This window comes from Gallus gallus, chromosome 7 (assembly GCF_016699485.2).
Source record: "Gallus gallus isolate bGalGal1 chromosome 7, bGalGal1.mat.broiler.GRCg7b, whole genome shotgun sequence".
Lineage (NCBI taxonomy): Eukaryota > Metazoa > Chordata > Aves > Galliformes > Phasianidae > Gallus > Gallus gallus.
The window spans coordinates 26560931-26586697 of record NC_052538.1 but is presented as its reverse complement, the minus strand read 5'-3'; the positions used below and the strand labels follow the sequence as shown (position 1 = coordinate 26586697).

Genomic DNA, 25767 nt, shown 5'->3' with positions numbered 1-25767 from the left:
CATTTGCTCTCCCAGGCAAGAGGACATTCACTTCTGCTCATAGAAACATCAGATCAGCGAAATAACATCAGTGCAAATGCATTGTGTAAACAGTCAGATCCGCCTTGGGAAACTAGAGGTTCAAAACTGAAATCAGATAGATCCGAGCAATTACCACACTGTAGCTAATGGCCAAAATATTCTTAGAGAGCTTGGCCTCGCTTACTAATGGCTGACACTTTGGATCTCACATGCGGAGGCTTTCTATGAGACTTTGTAGTTCTCATCAAACACCCTAAGCAGCCACTAAGCTGTCTCCATAAAACCCAGTTTAACACTGAAATGACAACTTGACACTTTCTGATCTGCACCGACCATATGGCCAACTCTTTTGTATTACAGGAGCCAGTCCCTTATGGCAGTGTAGTATAAATGTCACACTGCTCTGTCCCCTTCCACACGGCCTGGAAGGGGGGTGGTTAGCATTTCTGGTAAGTTTTTAAGCATCCTTAGGTAGCCTGATCTGTCTGAAAGATAATTCGATTTGAATTAAAACAAAATCTCATGGTTTAACTGCGGATCAGATGTAGTTTCCCACAACTTTTGGTTTGTTTTTCCCGATATTTCAATTGCATAACTTTGGTCTTCTATTGAAGGTAACAGTTAAGCAGCAACCAAAACCACAGGTGTGTTTGTGTCACCATCAGAGCTTCATCAAAGACACGGTGTGGAATTTGAGTCTGACACTAGAGACAAAATGGCAGTGGTGACTTGTGATGATAAAGAGGAATCGCTTTAATGAATTTCACAGAGGCTCAAACAGTGAATTAGCAAGTACAATTATCCTAATAGTCATGAGAGAACACAGAGACCAGCTGGCTTTGGTGTGGTTAGCCTTAATGTCACGTTGCAAGAGTACTTCCTTTAAATTATGAACAAGGCAAACTCCTGGGAGGGGGGCCTGTCCTTTCATACTGAGACCAATCACTGCAAAATTGTTGTTGAATATCTCCATGATCAAAACACATAAAAAATGCATAGTACAAAGTTGGCCCTGAGGTCCTGTTTGTACTTCAAAGTTGAGAGGAACAGAGAAAGCGGAGGAACGTCTCCGGCTGACCAGGCGAAAGCTGTTACCCCCACCCGTGTGCCATGGTTGCTCCCGTTCCATACACAGGACGAAGCTCAGACGTGGCAGGGCTGTCCCCACTGAGCTTTTCCCTTGTGCATTCCCTCAGGAAAGCACTAGGTTTCCCAGCTCTACCTGGGGTACAGACATGAGGGTTTCATCAGCTTAACACGAAATGTGCCTTCCCTGTGGATTTCACATGCACTCAGCTGCACTGCAGTGCACAGCACGCTTTCCTTCCTAGGGTCTCCGGCCCGCAGCCAGCGGGGCTGACCCTCTGTAACAAATTGTTCCGTCACCTCCTCGAGCACAGGAGATATTTCTCAGTCCCTCTGCTGTCACCTCGGCAGGAAGGTGATTGCTATAAAAGATGCAGCATTCTCTGCTCTGCAGCCTGTGTGAGTAATTCAAATAGGGCAGCCTATCTGTTGGTATTCAAGGCACCTTGCATCTCCTACTGCTATCCTAATTGGAAAGCCTGTGCAGTGTGTCATAGCTTGTACAAATGTCATAGTCTAGAGATCAGAGCCGTAGCTTTCTATATGGTATGCATTAAAAATAAATCTCCTTGCTTTCAGCTCTACGTTTATGCTGGGTTTTTACCTGACCTGTTTTCTGATCTTGACCACGGTGGTGTTTGTTTCCATCATTTACTCCTGTGTAAAGGTAAGCAATGTGTTTTCTTTGTAGAGTCCTTTGCTGAAGCTGACTGGATCAGTAACTTGTTTCTTCAGCTAACAGAGTGTGTTTTGTTAGCCATCCTGTCCACACTGTGTGATAAGGGTTACAGAAAAGGCTTTGATAAGACAGAATGAACAGCAAACAGATGTTAGGGTTGGCATCTCTTTAGCTCAGCAAGCAGTAATCACTCTGTGGATCTGCATGTCTATTAAGTCCCCACTGTCTCTGCAGGCACTCTTATATTGATATAAGAAGTACACATTTCCCAATGTGGAACAAAACACTGATCACTCGTTTCCTCCCTGCAAACTTCCTGCAGAGCAGCCTGTGCACCATCCCCTGCTGCATATGCATGTTTGGGTAGGCAGATAATCAGAAGCGAAATATCATCAAGGAAAAACGTCCTGGGGGGAAGTAAAAGCCATAAACATATATAACTTTATCAGCCATTCTCAGATGAGAATACAGAGCTCTTTCTTGCGACTGTTACTGATAAGCAGAGAAATTTGTTGTGTGAAATCTGAAGTCATACTAATTATTCTTGGCGATTTCTGGTAAAATGGCAGTCAGTGTTTTGGAAGGGGGATAGGCTTTTCTTTTTCACTCAGAGGTATTTGTATTAAGATGCTGATGCTAGTTGGCTTTACGTGCTGTTTTGGGGGTCTTTCCATTCTAGCAGGGTCTGAACGTGGAAATGATACAGATTCAGGCACTTCAATCCAAGCAGAGCTTTGTTACGCTTAGCAGAAAATAGCTCAGGAGCATTAATTTTTCTGCAGAAGACAGTTAGGTAATGGATTATGTCAGGCAGATGATTTACCTCCTTTTAGTTACCTTCTCTGTGCCATTTCCAACAGCTGCAGGTGGGAGCTCGACAGACTTGCACCTTTCACCTCTTTTTGGATTTGGAAAGCTAGATCTGCAGAATCAAGCTTTGCCTCTCATTTAATAAGAGCTTATAAACTGTTCTCAATGAAACCCTTAGATTAGATTTGAATTTAACAACTCATGGGGCTTCCCTTGGGCTCATGAGATTTCTAAAGGGAGTCAAGTGCAGCATCTCATTGGTCCTGCTTGTTCACCAGCAGTGAGATGTATAGGTCAGAGATAACAGTGCTAATGGGACGACTTGTGTCCCTCGAGCTGAGAAGTGGTTCACTCAGAACTCTGAAGGATTCAAGCTCGTTGACTTGCCACCAGGTGGATTTCAGAGCACATGGTTGTTTGTCACTGGCTTTTACAAGCTTCTGTGTACAGATGGCAACACTCACTTCTGACAAATTCACACGTTTTGGTTTTAATTTGGGGACTTTTTGATTTCTTCCTTATTACTGATCTGAATTAATGATAAATTTTAAAAGCACATGGCGTTCTTCAGTCCTTATGACCCTCAGAGGATGTTCGGTCTTGCTTTCTTTGCCTTGACCTTCCAAGCTCCTGTAAATGAGGTCTGTTTATTGGTGCCTGCAACTGGCTTTAGGCTGCCTTCGGGACATCACAGTGAATTCAGACTAACATCAGAATTTAATGGGATTTTATGTAGTATTTCCAAAAGTGTGTTTTCAGCATTCTACCCCAGACCCACAAGGTACTTACATATAATGTTCAACGTGACCGTTGTATTACATGTACAAATTGCAGATACTGAAAACATAGAGCCTTCTGGCTCCAGTAGCTTTTTGATTACCCCTTTTTATTGCCTCAGCTCACAGTATCTGATTATGAGATGATTTGTTTAGGGACAGGTACTTCCTGCTGTATGGTTGCTTGTCAGCTACCTGTCTGATGCTTCTGTCATGAAAGATTTTGGTGTTTCAAGTCGGTTTTTTAATCAACATATTTAGCTAGCACTTGGTTAAGGGCTATTACTTTATTGCTGTGTTGCACGTTGCTCCAAGAAGCCTTTTTACGAATACTCAGAAGTGAGGAAGGCACTTTTACAGACCCTTTGGAGGAAATTTTAAGACACGGAGATGTCAGCATTATTTGTTTTGTTTCGCACTCGGATGTGGGATAGGAAAGCATGTATTTTACATACCAGTGGTTAATTCCACACAAAGTTGGAAAGCAGGTGTCCACCCCAGGATACCAGTGTAAGCATAACTTCTGCCTGTTTGCTGTACTGTTATATGATAAGTGTCTCTTTTCCTTCCTTCCTTCCCTGTTTTGGCCTCTCCATCTCTGGCTTTGACAGTGGCCAGCAGGCTCTTTCAGGACAACTTGTTCATGTTTTATCTTCTTTTGCTGTCATTATTATCTTCTACTGTAAAATTCTCTACGGACTATGAGTTGATCCTGGACCTGCCAACACAGCCAGTTTGGCTTTCCAAGTCCCTTCAGCTGCAATAAACAAGAGAATTCCAGTTCTTCACTTTGATACTCCGTGAAGACTTGGCCACCGTGAGATGGTGTTCCTTCCCAATAGAGTCTAAGGTCATGGGAACCATGGTCCCTTCACAAATACTCCACTGTCAGACATCTGTTTTGCTACTAACTTACCAAGTTTGTGTTTCTTCTTAAAATCCTTCACTCCTGGTATCTAAACTGCTGCATGAAATTTAACTTCTTGCACGTTCCTGGGAGCACGTATGGCAAAAAGTTCAAGTTAGCCCTTACTCTCAAGAAAGATGATTTTGAGACTGTACCTGGATACGTACAGTTTGCCCACTTGTTTCTCTGCCTCCTGAGACTGGGCTAGAAGCTCCTTTTTATTTTACTTTTTTTCTTCTCAGGCAAAGGAAGAAGTACCTCTGAAAATTGTACTTTTTTATAGACTAATAAATCTGTATGAAATAAGTTACATAAATGGACTTGCAACATCAAGTTGCCTGGAGATATTGTCTTTTACTCCGGAATCATCTTAATGTACTTCAGAATGTCTCAAAGGCTTTTATTACAAATTGAAAACTCGGAACTTAAAGACTTCCTATTCTTTTGTCGTCTCACAACACAGCAGCAATTATCTAAGTGGTTTTCCATGTCCACCGTATATCTTAAGACGATAGAAAGGAGAAATATGACCTTCCTGTCTGTGATCAGCTGTTACTGCAAAGTACAGTTTTTATTTATTGTATTTTATTTTATTTTATCTTATTTTTGTCATGCAAATGAATGGATGTCTTAGGTCATTTTCAATATAGCACTTGTGCTTATTGCTTTTTTCTGTTAGGGCTTTCACCTGGACCTCAGTGCCCTACTTTCCCCTTCTGTATTCACATTCACAGTGGGCATGGTGGTGATGGGTTGACAGTTGGACTGGATGATCTTAGTGATCTTTTCCAACCTTAATGGTTCTGTGATTTGATACCTGCATGCTTTTGGAGACTCTTGAGGGGGCTTACATCTTCCAGCAGTGCTTACACATTTCTGTGCAGAATGAACTGGAATTGACTTTATCCCATTGGGGTTATTTTTCTCGATACAGGTATTTTAAGAGAGCTAACAAGCAGCCTCAAGCTTGTGTGGCAACCCGAGTGTGAATCCAGGCTGCCCAAATCACAGAGTTAGATCCTTCAGCCAGTTTCTCAGGAGATGCATGCACAATCTTAGAGGTGCCATTTCATTAGGCCGTTCCATGTTCTGTCCTTCATTCAGGCATGATTTGAGGTATTAAGAGGAGCAGAGGGTGCTGGACAATACAAACCAGTGGGCTAACTACCAACAGCGAGCAGATTTTCACTGTACCATAACATCTTGATTGTTCTGCTTCTCTTACAAGGACAGAAAGGATTTAATTTTGTTAGAACTATCCACTTTTCTTTCTTTTTTTTTTTTTTTTTTTTCCTTCATGGGAGTTGTTATACCCCTGACTTGTGGCTACTTTTATAGAAGGAACATGGCTAGAGCAGAGCTGACCTGCCAGATCTGGGACAGGTACCCCGTTTCTACCACAGAGGTCTTCCAAACCTCAAGTATTACCGGTCACTGTGACTGCCTCTGTACAGTAAGAGGTTACACATGTGCAGAGCGTTCCTGAAGGCTGTTCCTAAGGCAGAGGCCGCTCAGATGTGAGGCACAGCTGTGCTGCTGTGCTCTCCATTGCAATCCTAACCTCCTATGGCTTCTGGCATTTGTTACCTCCTCAGGACTTTTTCCAGCTGCACTTGTTTACTGACCTAAGGTTTTCCCTATTTTGCAAAGTAAGGAGAACCAAGATTAATACAAAAAAAAAAAAAAAAAAACATGTTTTCATTAAACTTTAAGTGTCTTTCACTGATAGCTTTGCTTGGTATCTCAGGCTTGGTTCAAAGTCAGGCTTTTTTGGGGATCGCTGGCAGCAAAGGATTGAGCCAAGATTCACAGCAAAGCACACCCAAGCTTTACTCAGTGCCTGATTTGCCAAAGATTACAGAAAGAGACCACCTGAGCCCAGGGATTGTATAAGCTTTCCATGGATTTCAGTCCATTCTCATCCAGTGCAAATTGGTCAGTACCCCACACAGACAATGGCCCTCTCCTCCCTTATGGAGAAAACTCTTACTGTGTTGGCCTCTCTTTTCCTCCTGCGAAAGTCACCAACAAAACAGTGCTTCAGTTGCTTCGTAATTACGTTGTAGGGTCGCTGCGTGGGAAGCTGTGCACTGACAAATCATCGCATCTCTAAAGATGCTCTTACATCTAAAGATGTAAGAGTGAAGGATAAAGGGGAAAAGCAGGACTTTTAATAGAAGCATTAGTCATAGTTAAATTGCAGTGCCATGTCGCTGTGCCGCTAGCTTCTTTGTGTCTCTAAAAATACCTTCTGGCAGCTCGGTTATTCATGCAGCGTGTGGGTATGGGGAGTTGGATTCTGGAAAACTTGGGCAGTCCTCAGCAGAGTCCCTGGAGCGGCAGCCCGAAGGGGACAGGCACTGCAGGGCTGGTGCTCCCCAGTCACAGGGTGATGGAGGATCTGCTGCGCCCATCTCTTGCTGCTCCAGCCCTGAGCGTGCTCTGGATTGGTGGTGTCGTGTAGAGTCAATGGGAAGAGAAAGAGTTTGTTTCAGTGCCTTCTGGACTTCCCTGGTCTTGCACTGATGCAGTGCAAGGAGGGCTGGCTGATGCTGAGGTGTGACCCCTGCAGCACAGCACTCCTCGTTAGGTTTTAACGCAGACTGCTTCTTCCTAGGATGCAATGCAGCACCTGGAAACCAAGAGTGCTGCAGGTGTGTGGTGAAAAGGCAATTAGAAGAACTCTTCCAGCATTGATAACAGCAAATCTCTGGGATGGGCTGTTTAGGGAAGTGCAGGGATTGCCCTTAGCAGAGGTTATTTTTAGCCCCCTGTCTGTGCTGCAGACAAGCCAAGGCCAGCTGGTTTCTGCAGCCAGGGTGGAACAGAGCACAGGGCTGGCCAGGGCTTTTTAACTGCATTGCTGAAATGGCACCACAGAGTGCTGCAGTATTACTTCTTGATCAAAGGGATGTAACACTTTTCTTCTTCTTCTTCTTTTTTCTTCCATTTCTGCTTTTTTCAAAGTTGGATCCAATGATTTAAAAGCTCCAGCTCCTTGTTATTTCAATTACAGGTGGCTTGTGGTTTGCTTCTCCCAGCAGGATGAGGGCAGCCCTGTGAACAGTGCTATCACAGCTCACAAACTGAGATCAGGCAGAACGTTCCCCGTTGGGAAGGAATAAGCAAATTCCACCACAAGTCCATCACGTTCCTGCCTGCCTTTGTCCCAGAGCTGTCGTCCCATCAGCCGTTCTCTGACCCCTGTGCAGAATCCACACAGACACCGCGCTGAAGGATGTGGGCAGCTCAAATGCAAGTTGCAATTTGTAAAATAAGCAATGATTTCATATGTTTATTTAGTCTTTTTTTTTTTTCTCCCACATCCAGCTTTTCCCAGCACCACTCCAGACTCTTTCTAAGAAGATTGTACAGTCCAGGACCAATAGTACCTTAGTCGGAGTCTTTGCCATTATCCTGGTTTTTCTCTCTGCCTTTGTCAACATGGTACGTGCATCGATTCCCTCAGCCCACTCAGTTCTTTATGGTGTTCCTATTGGCGCACTGCAGCATCGTGACCCTTACAACCACTGGCTTTAATGTAATCCTGCCTAATGCTCACAGCATCTGAGGTCAGTCCCCTTTTGCTTTTCAGGCACAGAGAGGAAACGGGAGGCAGAGAGCTGCATGCCGATAGCCTGTTGTGTGCCTAGCACTCACTTATGCCCGTGTTCTTTCCTCACTCTGTAAAAGCTTTTGCTGTGAGTCCACCCAGGCTGACACGTATCGCAGCATGAAGGGCCAGCACGAGGCCCGTGTGTCATTTAACTCCCACAGCAGTGAGTGGGACTGAAGTGGTGCGTGGGCTGTCTGGCTGTCTGCACAGTGCCAAGTCTTGCTCCGAGTGATCACTTACCAGGGGCTGTAATGACTTTAAGTTGCACTGTTGGGACCGGGCTGGTTTTGCTTCGCATGCAACCGCCTTTGCTGATTTCAGGCTTGTAGGGAGACAGGCTGTTCGATAGGACCCTGCAGGTGCACTTGTACAAATGGCTTCAAGGCTGCATGTATTTAAAGGAACCACATTAATATTCTATCCCCTACATACATCTACTCCAATTTTTAAGAAAGGGAGAAAACTAGAGATGGCCCTGGGATTTGGGAGTAGCTCCAAAGACTTCTTATGGCTTTCTGCTTTCAGTTACAGCCTCAGCTGAGGCAGTGCTTACTGGTATACACAGTAAAACACAGCCTGGTGATTTAATTTTGTACATCGCCTAATTCCCTTGCTGGAGCCATTTGCAAGAGCTTCTTTAATTGTTACAAACTATTTGCTTTTTTCTTCCTTGTCTGTGCCTTTCAGTTTAATACCATCTTTTTCTTCAGTTCATGTGCAGCACTGTGGATCTTGCCAGCTGCATGGCTGCAGAATACAACATCACTCCTGACCGGGTGGACATATGCCTTATCAGCAACCTGACTTCCAACTACAGCCTGGGCACGTTGCAGGGATTCTGTGACAGTCCTTTGCCCAACTGCAACTTTCCAGAGGTACTGCTTGAAATAAATGGGCTGCATTTGTTTGATCTCAGAAGGGGGAGTAAAAGCTTGTGATAAATGTCAATGATGGAAAGGAGGTTGTTCCTGGGTGATCTTATAGGGCCAACACAAACTTGGGTGTCTGAAGTTGTTGTCGTGAGTCCACATTCGTGTTGAAGTTCCCTCAGGGCTGAATAATTGGGAAGCTTTTATGATTGTTTCTAATGGCAAAAAGCAAATACCTTTTACGCAGTGGTAGAATACTTTTCCAGGAAAATCACCTTTTTGCTTAGCTATTTAAGATCTTTCTATGAGTTTTTAGCTCACAATCCTAAGGATTTGGGATTTTATGTCATGGTCATCTGGGTTTTTGGGAGTCTTTCAGATTTATGGTTGATTTATAACCATACAGACATCCAAGATGCCCCTTGTGTCCTACTGAACTGGTTTCCATTTAACCTAATGACTATATTGCCACAGTCTGATTCAGTGAGGTTTTTCAGACTACCATGACATTGACTTTCAACCCTGCAAAGGCCCCTAGTGTGTCCCCAGAAAGACCCAGTAGCAAAATCTGGCATGATGAAGAACTGGATACAGTCTGAGCCCATCAGAAGGTGGTGAGGAGCAATGATGGCTCAGGACAGGGATGTTTCTAAGCAATGGGGAGCAGCCACTGTGCATGCAGCGGATGCTGTCACCACCTTGACCCTCTGCTGTTCAGTGGGCTAAGGAAGGGGGAGACCCTCCCATGTGCTCCGCAGGGTAGATGTTGGATCTGGCGCCGCTGTTGCCTGTTGTGTGCTTTCAGGATATGTTGGGATCCTACCCCTCAGCCACAAGGAACATCCACACATTTTCTAGAAACTGAGGAGGCAATTAACAAGCTGTAAAGTGATTTTCTCAAATTGAATATATGAGCAATAAACTATTAATAAATGAGCTCAGAACATAAGCATATTTATTCTTCAAGTAAGGGTTGCTTTTAACCTTTTTCAAAAGGATAGATTGTCTCAGACCTCTGATACAGTCTGGTACACTCTGTCTGCACAGAGTGGAGGCTTAAGGCCTCGTAGATTTGATCCCTGGAAGGTGATGAGACGGATAACGTGCCTCTCTTGGTTTTACATCTATACCAACTTTCCCAGGAGCCGTATACTGAGCTCACAACCTGCAACCACATTTGAAAGCACTGACATGCTAAACGTTCAGCTGTCAGAATGGCAGAAGTTCGTACGTGGTGACTGCTAAAGCAAAGTGTGGCAGAGGGCTCTGCGCCCACACATCCATACATGTTGTTCCTGCAACATCTGGTAGAACAAATGGTCACAGTGTTGGTAGGAGTGTGTCCAGCCGTTATCTTGCCAGTGGGTTCAGTGTGTCACATCAGCAGGGTAATACCTTACAATTGGCCTCAAGTGGATGTGTAAGTCATGGCGGTGTGAATTCGTAATCCCCTTGGTTTTGTGTAATGTGCAAATAGTTGACTTCAAGACCAGAATTTTAGTTTAGAACAGGACGTATCCCAGCATAACTGGTTGATGCTTTCTGCTAATTTAACACCCATGTCCAGGGGGAGCCTGCACCACAGCTTTTGGGTGTACAGCTGTGAGCCTTGTGCCTCTGGAGTGTAAAACAAGTAATGTCCAAAGCAGAACAACGTATTTGTCCTCAGTTCAGGTTTAACATTTAAATCCCCTGCAATGTTGGAGGATCCCACAAGCAGAACCCAGTTTACATGTTCATTCAGCTGAACCACATGACTCCCAATCCCTTTCTTATCCCTGTGTTCAGTTTCCTTTGTTTTCAAATTTGATTTATCCTGCTGACATTCATTTCTCTTCTGTTTTTTTTTTTTTTTTTCCCTTTTTGTCTTTATACAGTACTTTACCTACAGTGTCTTATTGAGTCTCCTGGCCTGCTCTGTGTTCCTTCAGATCAGCTGTATTGGAAAACTGATCCTTATGTTAATCATTGAATTTATATATGTTCTCATTGTGGAAGTGCCAGGGGTGAACCTTTTTGACAATGCAGATCTCCTGGTTACAGCTAACACCTAGTAAGTGCCTTTCACTTCTGAAATCTTCACCTAATTTCTTTCAGCCAGTGAGTTCAGCGTAGCATTGGATGGGAGTGCCAAGGCCATGGTGCAAGCAAGGGAAGCGCACGGCAGCAAGGCAGGCATGGCTGTAAATTAAAGGCACTCCAACTCTTCAGAGTTGGGGATCACAGGTCCCTTTAAGAACTTTTAAATCTGGGATTTGACTAATGAACTGCCTATTAATAACAAAATATAACTGCAATCAGAGCGGATCTGTGTTATTTTTCTTCCAGAAATGGGGAGCTGCAGTTAGTCATTCTCACTTCTTCTGATAATACACTCTCAATATAGAAATGTCTTTTCTCAAAAAGAAAAACATCTCCAGCAAATTTGAGGTGGCTCAGGGATGTGATAATGAACCACTGAGATATTTAGACATGTGGTGTGTCACAGCCAGGTTGGGGTGGCATCATGTTGTGTTTAACATTTGGCTAGGGATCTCCTTACAGCTGCTGTTGGCCACATGTTGGCATCACCTTGGTCTCACCACGACCCCCAGCTGAGGGACCTGGACTGGCTGGGAGTAGCCAGGTGCCTTTTTGCTACAAAAGGTAGTTTGTCTTCAACAGGTCACACGTTAATCGTGGTTCCAACCTCCATCCAATGACAGGGTTGCCCCTCTCCTGAAGGTCATGTCAGGCAGGTAATTGAGGCACATTCATAAAGTTGTCCTCCTGCCCAGCTCTGGAGTTGCATTGTTTTGTTAACTACTTGTTTTGATTAATTCCCCTTGTGGGCAACAGTTGTGCTTGAGTGTGGGTGGAACATGAAGTCATGCCTTAAATCACAGCAAAGGACATTTGCATAGGCACTGAGAAGCTCTTTAATGGTAAAGATCTGGTAAGGACAGACAACTGAAGAGGGAGAGTTTCCAACGCTGATGGTTTAAAGGACAGATTAGGTTAATTATCAGTCAAGGATTATTGCTATGACTGCTCCAGTCTTGAGACAGGAGGGTGATGGAGAATATGCCTGTGGTCCTACCTTGTTTTGTGTGTTAAAAAGCAGCTTGTGTAATTACTCAAATTTCTTGCTACTCATTAAACCCCACAAGCTGGGTATGCCTGGTTACTTCTGTCCTCCGCATAAATATCCTATGATTTTTACCATTCCTGTGTAGCCCTTAATAATTAATGGAGGTGTGACTCCATTGGCAGTCCATTGGCATCCATTGGCAGTAATCACTTAAATTATTTTGTTAATTCAAACAAATAAAATCATGTAGGAAACCCCTTGGAGCTTTCTGTGAGGGTATGGGAGAATGAGGTTTCCCCTCACTCCTTTTTGCAGATGATGCGTAGTCCAACAGTGGAAGCTATTTTGCATCTTCTAACAGAATTAGAGAAACAAAAGCTTTTTATATCCCAAATATCACTTAATTCTTGTAAGTCAAGCACTAAGTGAAGTTAGAGCACTTAGAAGTATAATTTACGTCATTCCACAATCAAAATGTCAGTAATAAAGTGGAGAAGGTTAGCGGGTTTTCCCAGAAATAACTTTGTGTGGTGCTGTATTATCTCTCTTTAAATTGCATTTGTTTTGTCCTGAGAGCCCCAAGGACAGCTGTTTAGTGCCCCAAAGCCTTTGTGCATGTGGGGAGTGGGAGCTCAGCACGTGAGGCATGGTTCAGAGATGGACCTTATTGTCCAGCTGATAGTAAAAAAAAAAAGCAACCATGACCTAATGCTACTTTAATTGGATGCCCATTGTAGCTCCATAATTACTGTCTGCTCTGCAGCCATTATCGGGCCATGACTAATTAGAAGTGATGCAGATGTCGCTTCACACTTCTGTGTACAAACCAACCAGCATGCAAGCAACTGAAAAGCTGACTGTAGCACACTGGGATTTGCTCGTCCTGACTGTAGTGCCACACGGTGACACATGAAGTACAACGGGATTCACAGAGCTACTGTTTATTGTCTTACCTTTTCGCTGTGCAGGAGATTAATGCATTGGATTTAAAGATGCAGTGGGCCAATGTGAGCTCGTTTGCTGCATCCCATAGTCTGCATTACTGCTGAGGATTTTAGAGCAAGCGTAACGCCCACAGTGAGCTGCAGGCCCAGCACAGAGGGTCAGATCTGCCACAGCCTGGTCATGAGACTGAGAGATAATGAGAGCAGGCGGTCAGCCCTGACCAGGCAGTGATTTAGGGGAGCCGAGGAACCATGCTGCATGCAGCAAGCATCTCCAGCTCCAACTGGATCCATCCTGCAGTGTAGTAGCTGGCCCCAGGGCTGGGTCCGCAGCCAGACATGACTTGGGCTTCATTGCGTGGTCAGCGCTGGAGCCGACCAAGGGAAAACGTCTGTGCAAGGGTTGCAGAATCCATGTCAGAAGGAATTGCATGCTCAGAGCTGCAGAAAATATCTTTAACAAACAAGATTAGAGAGTAGCTATGCTTTTATTTTTTAATTTTATGCTCAGTTAGGCTCCCTCAGTGTTTTCAGTTCTGATCATTTCTAGCTCCGACTGTGTAGCACGAGCAAGCTGCAGGCTGACACACCTGGCCAAATGTGAGATTCTCTGCTAAAGCTGTATCCCATTAGTAGCCTGCAAATCTCTGAGTGCATCAGTGTCACTATAGTCAGGACGAGCAAATCCAGTGCTTCTTTGCTTTCCATATAAACAGTATTTTAGAAGATACATATACTGGTTCTTAGCCAGCTAATACTCCACCCACACTTGAGAAGAAACCAGCAGCATTAAGCAATCAATCAGTCAGGAACTCAGCCAGCTACTACCTACCAGAAAGCTCTTTTCCATCCTTTCATTGTAAGAAAAGCTCACCCTGGATCTTCAGCAGCTCTGCTTCATAGGAGCCCTTTGCGTGCCAAGTGTGGTGAGCAGTAACAGCGACCTGCATCGGGGTCTTCTTGGTGCTCCCACGTGCAGCACACGTAGCTGAGCACTGCACAGGAGATGAGCAAGGCAGAAGTGAGCAGTGACAGGGGTAAAGGGGGTAGGCCTGTCTCCGTGTTAAAATGCATGGGGAAGAAGGTAACTGAGTCTCACGAGCCATCAGTTTTTAATGCCTGACCTAATGAAGCAGTGACAGATGCACAAGCGTTTGCTAAATATCCCACACTGACGTTAAAATCCCAAATGATTCTCTGACTCGGAGGGCTCCTTAGAAGTTTTAACCACGTTAACCACGTGGCACAATCGCAGAGAAGGGCCTTTTTTCTCCCCTCATCTTTCTGTTGCTGACTGCTTTAAAAGGGCTACAGCCCCGCTCAGCGTCAGCAGTGCCACACTGCAGAGGTTCTGTTGCATTATGTGCAGAGGGGCGGGTGCTGGAGGCAGCAAAACACTCCACTAACCATGTCTGTATGGTTTTTTTTTTTCCAGCATGTCAACAAATTCAACGTTACCATGGTGAGTTGCTTTGGCATTACTTATCTGTATGGGTTTTGTAGGCATTTTCTGTTCCCAAGGTGTACTATCAGCACACTGACTTCTCAGCAGTGCCTGGTACTTGTGTATGCACCACTGTGTTCTGAGGCAACTCAGTACACATGCCCTAAATGCAGTGAGTAGTGCCCTTTTATCTCAGCTGATCCCTGAGCACCCTCCTCCCTGTGAGTTTGCTTTATAGAGCACCTCATAGATCATACTTGGAGTTACAAACCAAAGCTTTTATCAAAATATTTTCGTGCTGGTATTCAAACCATTTTTATTTGCTGGCTTGCCAGAAGGGTTGGGAATGTATCCTAATGTTCTTTTCAGCTATCAGAATTTCTATAAAACAAAGGCATTTAGAAGTTGCTAATTAGGGAAGCAATAAGTGTAGAACAGCTCCAGACTTTGGAAGCTGGGGAGGGCAGTGCAAGAGACACAGTGAATGCAGTCTGAAGAGCTGTCAGCATTTTGGTTTTGCCATGTGCAGCAGTGGCTGAGCACGTATGGCTGCTCTCTTAAAAATGACTTTTAGGTCGATGTTAACCCTTGTTAGGAAGTTGGACTGCATGTCTAATTTCAAGGTCCTGTTTAGAAACCAGCACCTGTACTCCAAAGTCCTGAGGTTTTTTTCAGGTGTTGCTTTCCTTTGACCAACGTGGGCTTCAAGGGGAAGGAAAAATGCCATTTCTTCAGAGTCTGGTTAGCCCTAAAGTGAGAACTGGGGTGTGTGGCTGAGCTGTGTCCCTTCACACTGAGATTAACCTGGCAATCTTGCTCTTTGTTGGCCACAGCTCTCCAGCTATGACACGAGTTGCACTGAAGATCGTCACCCCTGTCATCATTACCGTCTTTGTCCTGGCACTGTACTTGCATGCCCAGCAAGTGGAATCCACTGCAAGGCTTGACTTCCTCTGGAAACTCCAGGTTAGTGGGTGTCACTGTGTTGGAGGAATACCGGAGTCTTTGGGGTTAGTATGAAACTTCTGAGTTATTCACAAGTTTCAGAGTGTTATAAAATGCCTTTGAATTTAAGCTGAACCTGACATATAACTGGGCATACTAGTAACGTTCGTTTCTTCTTTTGTACTTTGCATTCTGAGTGCTTCTCATCCTGGTCATTTACTTTAACCCTCTGTTTCCTTGTAAACACACTTGGGATGGTCCCTGCCATGGAAGATCATAGATCTGAAGATCTAGGTTAACAAACTCGGGCACCTGAGCATGTCACTGTAATAAAACAACATCTGTAAATATAAGCAGCTCTTACTCACTGCTGATCTGTTTCCCATAGTTCAGCTTCAGTTTGTTGTGTTCAGGGATGTGAAAGATTCACAGCTGGATTTTCACTCACTGCCTTCTTAAGCAGTGGAAGTGGCTCGGCATCCAGGCTCTATTAGCCACTAGGCAGCGGTGTTGGGTAACCAACATGCTATACAGTGCCTTGCTTTGCTTCCATCCCTGGGTTCCTTGTTAATATTTTGACTGTGTGTGCCCATGAGTGACATTAGGGTGTCCTGTGTGATTCTCAAGCAAGCAGAACACATCTCAGCTCTGCCCATGGCTCACAGCTGGAGGAACACAGGTCTTCTAGAGATGATTTTTACCTTCTGGAAAGTAGAACATCATTCTAATAATAGGTTTCACTGAATTTAGTAGGAATCACTGAGGAAGAAGCAATTAATTAAAGCTCCTTAGGAAGCAGATAAACCAACATTGTTATCCTCATTTTTAATGGTAAAATAACAGAAGAGATGAGCTGACTTGGCTGTTCCAAGTCTGAGCATATTGTTTCTCCAGGCAGAGCCAAATGTTTTCCTTGTTCTGGCTGGACATACCTTCTAAAACATCCTTCTTTGCTTAACCCCATTTCCAGTTTCAAACATCTTGTTTTAGAATCCAGAAAAGATGTAAAGTGCTCTGCAGCTACTGTTTGTCCCTTTGCCAACGTGTGGCAGAGGCATGTTGGAACGGTAATCCCTTCTATGTGATGGCTGATACGGATGGCTGTGCTGTGTTAGTCCATGATGGAGTGCAAAAGTGCCAGGAGATTCTGCTCCCTTTTTGACTCCAGCTCTCCAGCAACGCCAAAAGTCATTGGAAAAAAAAAAAAATAAATAAAGAAAACCTGTTTTAGAGGGCTGTGCAGCGTTAGGAGAATTTTGACTGCTGCCTCCATTGAGCAAGTGGTGCACAGGATGGCTCTGGGGCATCCATAAGCCAAAGTGCTCAGCGTGTCCCCTCAGCTTATTGTGCATTCTGCAGTTACTGCCTGACCCTGCTTTTGTCCATTGGTCTTTCCCCAGGAATATTCAAAATAGCAAAAAGTAAAACAAGGGGTAAAATATTGCTGCTTGTATTGGGGTAAAGGAGGAGAGAGAAGTAAACACCTCTATGTTTTTACCTACAAACTTGAAACGATGACTTGAGGTAATGCTAGTACTGGGCAAGTCTGTGAAGACAAGAGCTATTGCATCCTTCTGGAAGTTGTGGTTCCAGCTGAACGTTAACCTCAAATCCACATCTGTTAGAACAAAAACAAAGCAGCCCGTTCTCCTCAAGGTCCCCTTTGCCTACTACAACAGCCCAGATGTTCCCCTTCTGCCACCGGAGCCAAGGGCTTTACAGGCTGGTGAAAAATGCTCTTCAGCCTGTCAGTCCAACCTGTTTCATGGGCTCCATTGTAACTGTACGTTATGACCATCATAGTACCCCATAGACCTTGTGGAAAAGGAGGGACCATGTACTTAGCTAGGCAAAAGGCCCTTTGGCTTTTATATACACGTGCACACACAGACACAGAGTCTTCCACTGCAAAACGTGATCCTGCATCGCTCTGTCTCTGCCCTCCTTTTGCCGTTCCCCCCTTTCTTCTATTTCTGTCCTCCCTGCAAGCTCGTGCTCAGCTTTCTTCTTTCCTTCAGAGCAGTTACCAAAAGATATAAGCGTGTCACTCTCACCCTCCTAAACTAGGCCACTGAAGAGAAAGAAGAAATGGAGGAGCTGCAGGCCTATAACAGACGCCTCCTCCACAACATTTTGCCGAAGGATGTGGCAGCCCATTTCTTGGCTCAGGAGCGGCGCAATGATGAACTGTACTACCAGTCCTGCGAGTGCGTGGCTGTCATGTTCGCCTCCATAAGCAACTTCTCTGAGTTTTACGTGGAACTGGAGGCCAACAACGAGGGGGTGGAGTGTCTGAGGCTGCTCAATGAGATCATTGCCGATTTTGATGAAGTAAGTCGCAGAAAATTTGTGTTGCTAAAGAAAACTGAGCGATGAGTTATTTGGGCTTAGCTGAGCTTACGAAGGAAGGTGGCTTATTGAATCCTCGTGTCATGTTTCATTTCTCCTCGCTCCAGAAGTCTTTAATTCTTTTTCTTTCAGATGAAAATCCCTCTCCTTCCCTTGTCCATCCTCAGAATGATTAATCCCCTTTCCTTCTGTAATTTGAGTAACAGAGACTCTATCCAGCACTTCGTAGCGCTTGTACCAAGGCAGGACACTTGGCAAGGACATGCCAGCATGTATGCATTTGACAAGCTTATTCAGTTCCTTTGCAATTCTCTCGTGTAACAGATAATAAGTGAAGACCAATTTCGGCAGCTGGAGAAGATCAAAACCATTGGCAGCACATATATGGCTGCGTCAGGCCTCAACGACTCCACTTATGACAAGGAAGGGAAGACACATATCAAAGCTCTGGCCGATTTTGCCATGAGGTTAATGGACCAAATGAAATACATTAATGAACATTCATTCAACAACTTCCAGATGAAGATAGGTAATGTCACTGTGTTTATGGGATTAAGTATTGGTAGCTGTCATTCTGAGCTGGGGATCTTACAGAGAGAAAACAACATAGACATTACCTTAGCTGTGCAGGGACATTGATTGTTCTGTACCCGGTGACAGGAAAATAGCAGTCTGCCTGCTTTGGCCTCTGTGAAATGTCAGAGCAGTGCAGTTAAGGCTGAGATGTTATTACCAAAGCTCCCTGGAGAACCAGGAGCGATTGAGCAACAGACCTCTGTGCACAGAATCTGTTATCGCCGCATGGTCACACGCGGTGGTTCTGCTTGGGCTCATTGCACATGTGTTGTGCTCTCCTGCCCACACTCCCAGTGGTGCCAGGCTCCACCATTCAACAGCTGGTATTGGATATTGGAACAAATATCCAAATGTGTACAGGTGTCCAGTTAGCTTGGCAGCTAGATGGCAGATAACCCTTATCCCACCGTCTGGCACTAGAAAATAGCTGTGGATCGAGCAGCTCATCAAAGTAGCCAACTTTTCTTTAAGATGTCTTTTCCTGCCTGAATAATAACTTGCCTCAAGCTTCATACGTGATGCATTTCTCTCCTACTTCTAGGCCTCAACATTGGTCCTGTGGTAGCTGGGGTGATAGGGGCGCGTAAGCCCCAGTATGACATATGGGGAAACACAGTGAATGTAGCCAGCCGAATGGACAGCACAGGGGTGCCCGACAGGATTCAGGTAAGGTGCTCACTGGAAACTCATTTATACTGCCTGTGTCACTTGTGGTTTTTGAAAATCAGAATTGGAATTTTTGTTTTATTTTATTTGTTTATGTCATGTATTTACTTACACGGTACTGAGAGAAAAGCAAACTGGGGAATCCCAGCAGTAGCATCAATTTATGCCTTTTAATTTTGACCAACATAACAGCCTTGGGTCGAACACTTGCAAAGTAGTTCTGAGTGGAAGTGTTGAGCTGAGTTTCCTTCCAACTGTGATGCCTGCCCACCCTTACTGGTGGCTGTGCTCTGGGACTGCACACAAGTGCGGGCTGTTTGGTTTTCCAAGGACTTGAGTCACAAATGACTTGAGGCACTTCTCTGTTCACAGTGCCATCCCCGTTGTGAGGCTAGCAAGGAGAAAGGCAGCACTGGAATGGGAGTAACAATCTAGAGAGTGAGATTAATGGAAAGCTATAATCAGACATCTCCTTGGCGCTCAGGCAGTGACCTTCCTAATGATTCATTTCACTGTCCTGCTTTTGCTGAGCCAATGCCCACACTTACAGATTGTTGTTCCCTAGGAAAATACTGAAGAGATGTAACAAATAATTACAGTAACTGATCTAAAATCCAAGAGGGAAAGCCATGCTGTCTCTTTCCAACTAAGCTGTCAGATAACTGGATCAATATTTATCCAACACCCTTTAAACTGTCCCACAGGACAGTCCCCAGATAATTTTTGTTCAAGTTAACCAAAACAACACAGCAACGTTACAGCAATAGGAAGGCAGGCATGGAAATATTAGAAGCTACCTGAATAAGGATGAGAAAATACAAAGTAAGAAAGGGTATGCCATCGAGCAGATAGGAATTAATTAACAGGAATTTGCTGCTGTTTTTGTGGTGCTTGTTTGATAATAAAGTTAATGTTCATGTGAGGAGTTAATGTTTCTGTGATGTTCAAGCGATGGGTCTAAAAACCTCAAGTGCTTTGGGTTAGATTTCAAAGTCTCAAGGTGAGGTTAGTTGAGGTGTCTGATAGAATTTTGCAAATTACACTGGGAGCCCTAGGTGGTAATACCTAAAAGTTATGGCTTGGAAAGTGCAGCTCTCCCCAACTCGTGTACCTGTATGGCTTCCGTAGCTGCTCAGTTTCTAAAGGCTGTGTTTGTTCTGTCACTTTTGATATCAAATCTCGCAGTGACTGATACAACTCGGAAACAGAATGATCCTGCTTTAACATTACCTCTTGATTACCCCAAAAGCAAATGAGCAGACTGTGTGGAAAGCATGACAGGCACACGTTAACTCTCGTTTATTCCTCAGGTAACCACAGACATGTACCAGGTTTTAGCAGCCAACAACTATCAGCTGGAATACCGAGGCGTCATTAAGGTGAAAGGCAAAGGAGAAATGACCACCTACTTCCTAAATGAAGGGCCTCCGATTAGTTAGCACCAACTGCAGCATCGCTCAAAGATGGCATCTGCATTACAGAAGATCGTGACTCGGAGAAGAATCACTTTTTGGCAGCAAATCTAAAACGCAAAGCGGTTGAAATTTCACACAGTGACTCTAGAGCTGGTATCAGCAAACTCTTTGGCCACCTGTCCCCAAAGGCAACGGAGAGAAACCACCTGGGCTTTGCTCCTGGCTGAGTGCTAAACCGACCAAAGATGTGTACTACAGCATTCACAGATGAGACGTGAATTTGGAGTTTTTACAAAGGCTGCTACTGCAGGATGATCTAAGAAGCTATTTAAGTATTTATTGACGCAACGCAACATTTACTTGGTTGAAGGAATGTATGATTCACTACAAAGCATTATTTTGGAATGGATTTGCACTCCCATAACGTTTCCATCCCATACTGCCAGCTATTTGAAGTGTACCACTGTGCTTTTATTAGCTGTTTTGAATGGGCTTTCAAAATTGACACCCACTGTTGCAGCACACAAAAAGGCCTTTTAGAATGGCGTCGTTAATGTTTTAGTGTGAAAAGACGTTTTAGCCCTGGCCTTCTTTTCTCCCCTCTTTTACATGGCTCAATGACTACTCTTCTGAGCGGGGCTGGCACATCTAACGACGGGGAAGATCGAGAGCAAGAAAGAAGGTTCTACAAACATATTTATTAAAAAGTCTTCTGTGCTCATCCTTGGTATATATCAGTTTACATGGGAAAGACTAGATGTAAACAAGAGACACTTTGTGGGAGAGAACTCCCCTGAAATTTGTCGTGGGTTTTTTCTTTGCTTTTTTTTTTTTTCTTTTTTTTCTTTTTGTATTTTTTATTTTGTAATATTGAAAACATGGAGATCTAACAAATACCAAATTCTATATTTTGTAAATTATATATAAATTAGAAGGCAGGCTGTTCACACCAAGGTGAGTTGGGAGGTGTATATAACCTGTTAGACTTCTATGTAATTTTTGTGCATAATACTCTGAACACAGACTTGGCAGTTTTCAGATTATCACTATACAATCAAACAACAGGTGAGGTTCCGGGCTGAATCAGATGCATTTTAAAAGGAAAATCCAGAAAAATCTGCAATCCCAAAGAAGAGGAAAAAAAAAAATCCCAGCAAGGTACAATAGTTCAATGCAGCATTCACACAGAGGGTGGCATCTTAACAAATGGAAACAGGACTTACTTTGTGAGCTTTAGCTAATGAGACAGTATCTGTCAAGCATGTTAAAAAGCTCTAAGCAAATCTTCTAATTAACTGTAACAGCAGCTCTTAGGAGAAAGAAAAACCTGAACTTTTATTTGCAAAAAAAAAACATTTTTCAGAGATGGATTAATAGACTCTGATGATATGAGAATTGTCTGATATTGTAACTGCCATTTGACATTACAAAGAAGTATGTACTGCAGCATAGAGTTGACTTTCCTGTAGTAAGCACTTATTGAAACTGTCACATATTTTCCATTTTCAGGAGTTATTTAGCTGATCTTCAAAAAGAGGCTTTGATGGCAAATGCGTGTATGAGATGAGTGACCTTAAAATACAGTGCCATTGATATCGTGTCCGACATCTTTATCACTAGCGGGGGTTTATGAATAGTTCACTGTTACCATTTATGTACCTTTTCTAGCTATGAAAGAAAAATCCCTTGATATTTTATTAAAGAAAAGAAAAGATTTTAAAAAGTTCTATTTTTTATATTCTATGAGGGGCGAGTTTTGATATTGAATTTGGCCAGCGCTAAAAGTGGCTCCAATCTTTTGACGTTTAATAAAGTTCTTTTCCACTCTTCTCAGGGCAGAATTATTGTAGTACTAACAGCTTAATGGTTGCACTGTGGTGGTAATTTATTTTTTCCTACTTGACAACAAGAATAAGTAAAAATCCATGGGTCTTTCTTAATTAAGTTGCCATACTGCTAAGCATAACCCTAGCATTAAGCCATTTAAGTGTGAGCTTAAATGGCATTGCCCCTTTCCTTCCCCTTCCACTAGGAAACATCTCTGAAAAGTATAGTATATTGACTTCTGTAAAACTGCCAAGTCTGCCCTTGTACTATACTTTTGCTCCTTGCCATCCCTCCTGGTTCGCAGAATACTTACGTTGCATCACGCCATTATGCATTTCTTTCCCCCTCCGCCATCCACCCCCTTGATTCCCTCACTCAGCTCCATTACCTCCGTGCCATACTCTCACTTTTAGGTTTGCTTTCTGCTTTACGAACATCTGCAGTCTTCTTAACTTTCGATTCATCTTACGAGGCCGTGTTGTCAATGAAATTTCAAGTCCCCAGTATCTCTAGCTGTGATTGTTGACAGTGTGTCATGATCATTTCAAGGGGTATTCACACACTCTTTACTCTGGATCTTGCAAAAATGGATACAGTTATGATTTCCCATGGAAATTGAAATCTATTTAAGTAATTTAACTATATTAAACACTGTTTCACTGGTAAAGCGTGTCTGTTTTATTTTAGATGCAGCTGGCTAGTGAAGAGACCAGACGGCACAGAGCAGCAGTTAGTTCTCAACTACCGAGGGATGATGGGGCCCCATCATCACTACACAGTACCCACTTACAGCTCTCCCAGTCTCTGCCTGCACAGGAAGCATCCCAACTCCCCTCTAGTGCAGGGATGCTGTGTACACACTTACCTTGAGCCGTTAGTCCTGGGATGGCTGACACATCCTCACAGCAGCACTATGAATAGCTGATTAAAAAAAAATAATAATGTATTTTAAGTAGATCACAGTTTCCAAAGCATTCCCCAGATACCCCTGTATTTGTCCTCACAAAGACACCTTAAAGGAGGCATCCGCTTGGGCAGTTCTGCCCTTGCCAGTTTTCTAGGTAGAAGATGCTGCCGGATTGCTCCACTAAGTGCCACACTTACTTATCTATACCAATCCCCAGAAGCCTGAGGTATAACTGGGAAACAAAAAGCTCCATCTTCACACTGATTTTTTCAGTTCAGGATCCTTTATACAGGCAGGTAAAAATGCAATTACTTCAAATCTGTTCCTTGTTAGGAGGGATTTCATATGTGTACTGAGACTATAACTGCATTAAGAAGAAGGGATAAAGTTCTTAAAAGACAGGCTTAAAAACCAGCCCTCGGGACGGTGCTGGGGAGTTGTCTCATACTTTGTGTGTCTCCCTACATAATCATAAAGCAGGATCTCAGGACATTACGTGACATAAGCCACTTTTGGGGCTAACTGGACATGGGTATTCCCAAAGGGAAGGAAACCAGTCTTGTAGCCTCTCATTTAAGTTGAAGATTGTTGCCTACACCATCTGTTTTCCCTCAGTGCATTATTTTATTTTCCATCCAAAAACCATTTTGACGAACGCTGGCTGCACTGTGTCTGCCTGTGCAGAATGAAATGGTACCTGTAGGAGGCACTGGGTTTGTTACAGGTGTCCTGCACTGCCAGCGCACCTGGACCCTGTCTTAGTACATTACGTTACTTGGGAATAACCTGCAGCCAAAAGCAATGCCTAGAGGGAAATATTTGCTGCCTGCTGACCTTCCCGACTGCCTCTGAAGACAGTCACTTCTAGTTTGAACTTGGGGGGGGGGGAAAGGGAGCCTTCAAAATTCTTAGGATGTCTGCCAGCTAACCCAAAAGCAACGTTCCAATTGTGGGGAGGCAGAGAGCTCACTTGGGATGCAGTCTGACAGGACCAACGTAGCTGACTAAAGCTAAACGAATCCAAAACAAATGAAAACAAACAAGCAAAAACTCACCTCAGGTTCCATCCTCTTGACCCTCTGTCATGAGCTTTTCAATGGAAGGAGCTGGAGCACTTTAGTGCAGTGAAGGCGGCAGCATCGGGCAGTCAGCAGGCAGGTGGTTTGCTGTAAGAAGCAGAGGTCTGCTGTTATCTTCCCATCCCTGAGCACCTCTCTGTCCCCATTTTGCTCTGGAGGGCTGCACAGCACAGTGGGGGTGGCCATGTGCCTCGTGCCAGGCCTGTCCTGCCCGAGATCAGCATGGACAGAGAAAGCTGCACCGCCAACAGCTGGCCCTACATCTTTTTGAGTACACGGTTTCAGATCCAAACACCTATTGCCATCTACTGGAAACAAACGTGCAGCCTCAGCTGGGCAGCACAGGCACACTATCCTGAATGAGGCGTTCCTCAGTCTTTCAGTAAAGAAGTGATTGATATATTGAAGAATCCATACTGAACATTAAGTAACCACAATGTCTGCAAAGGAAACCATTCTCCGTCATTTTATAGATCTCTGCTAGCTTCAAAATATCTAAAAATCAGTCCAAGTAACACATAAATACATTCCATGATGGAAAGTTGCCTTCTTTCTACATCCCCTCGCTAGATACATTCCTTACACAAGAGAGTCCGCATATGTGATTTGGGCCCAAATACTGAATGTAAGAGAGCAGACCACCAAGAAAAAGCTCAGACACTAAGGAAAAGCACACAAAGAAAAAATGAATTACATTTCTAGAAGCTCAAACGGGGCACTCTAGGGTAATCAAACCTGATATGCTGAGACAATCAGTCAAGTATTGGGTGATTTGTAACTGCAGGTGAACTCAGACTGTGACACTTTGTTCAAAGCAAAACACAAACAAACAAAATGATACCGAGGCTGCTGGATGTACCCATTCCAAGCTTACAGAGGACAAACTCCACAAATGCAGCATGATGTGGGCTCTGCTTCTGCTAGATGCCACAGAACAGCCAAGTAACAATGAATGGCTGGCACAACTCAAAGCAAAACAAACCACGTTGCTCCAGAGAGCATTCATCTTTCATTAATCCACCCTCACAGGTCCAACTCTGACATCTGCAGCTACCAGCAGGGAAGCAGCTACTATTTCTCCAAAAACACAGGATTGTTACAAGCAGACAGGAATTTGGAGCACAGACTTTATCATAGAGCAGTACGTAAAACTTTCACCTTTCAAGCTCTGGACACTATGATTCATACAGATGCATGAAAATAATGGTCAGTGTTCATTCTGTCTTTTGCACTTCAACATTTTCAAGCGCCACAGAAGGCGAAGTCTCTGCAGATTGTTCTGCGGTCTTCTCCATGGAGCGAGCTCTCTCCTGGAGTTCACTGTTTGGGAAATCATTCTCTGTTTTCTGCAAAGCTCCTCCTGCAATATTTTGAACAGAAATAGGCCCTGTTACATATTGGTACACATTTCCAGGAATAAATAGAATCATAGAATCATTAAGGTGGAATCTAAGATCATCCGGTCCAACCACCCACCTACCACCAGTACTGCCCACTAAACTGTGTTCCTTAGTGCCTCAGAAACAGTGACTCCACCACCTCTCTGGGCAGCCTGTTCCAATGCTTCACTGCTCCTTCTGAGAAGAAACATTTCCTAATATCCAACCTGAGCCTTCTGGCACAACTTCAGGCCATCACCTCTCATCCTATCACTGTTATCTGTGTGAAGAGGTCAATCCCCACCTTGCCACAGTCTTCTTTCAGGGAGCCGTTAAGAGCCACAACATCTCCCCTGAGCCTCCTCTGGTCCAGCCTGACAATCCCAGTTCCCTCAGCTGCTC

General features: G+C 44.0%; 1 protein-coding gene and 1 long non-coding RNA gene across 2 annotated transcripts in view; one reads left to right on the top strand and one right to left on the bottom strand.

Annotated features, from left to right (window-relative positions):
- ADCY6 (adenylate cyclase 6) overlaps positions 1–22663 on the top strand; it is a 197400-nt gene extending 174737 nt beyond the window's left edge. Inside the window, exons 12-21 of the mRNA NM_204631.3 lie at positions 1687–1774; positions 7610–7726; positions 8606–8770; positions 10642–10817; positions 14214–14240; positions 15056–15188; positions 17235–17498; positions 17841–18045; positions 18634–18758; positions 20069–22663. Of these exons, the coding sequence (NP_989962.2) occupies positions 1687–1774; positions 7610–7726; positions 8606–8770; positions 10642–10817; positions 14214–14240; positions 15056–15188; positions 17235–17498; positions 17841–18045; positions 18634–18758; positions 20069–20197 (1429 nt within the window). The 3' untranslated portion in view covers positions 20198–22663. The remainder of the gene's footprint in view (positions 1–1686; positions 1775–7609; positions 7727–8605; positions 8771–10641; positions 10818–14213; positions 14241–15055; positions 15189–17234; positions 17499–17840; positions 18046–18633; positions 18759–20068) is intronic.
- Positions 633–15056, bottom strand: LOC121111255. Its single transcript, XR_005861358.2, has 2 exons — positions 13611–15056; positions 633–8280 (listed from the first exon to the last, which is right to left on the bottom strand). It is a non-coding gene; the product is annotated as an uncharacterized LOC121111255 (long non-coding RNA).
- Positions 22664–25767: the final 3104 nt, after the last annotated feature.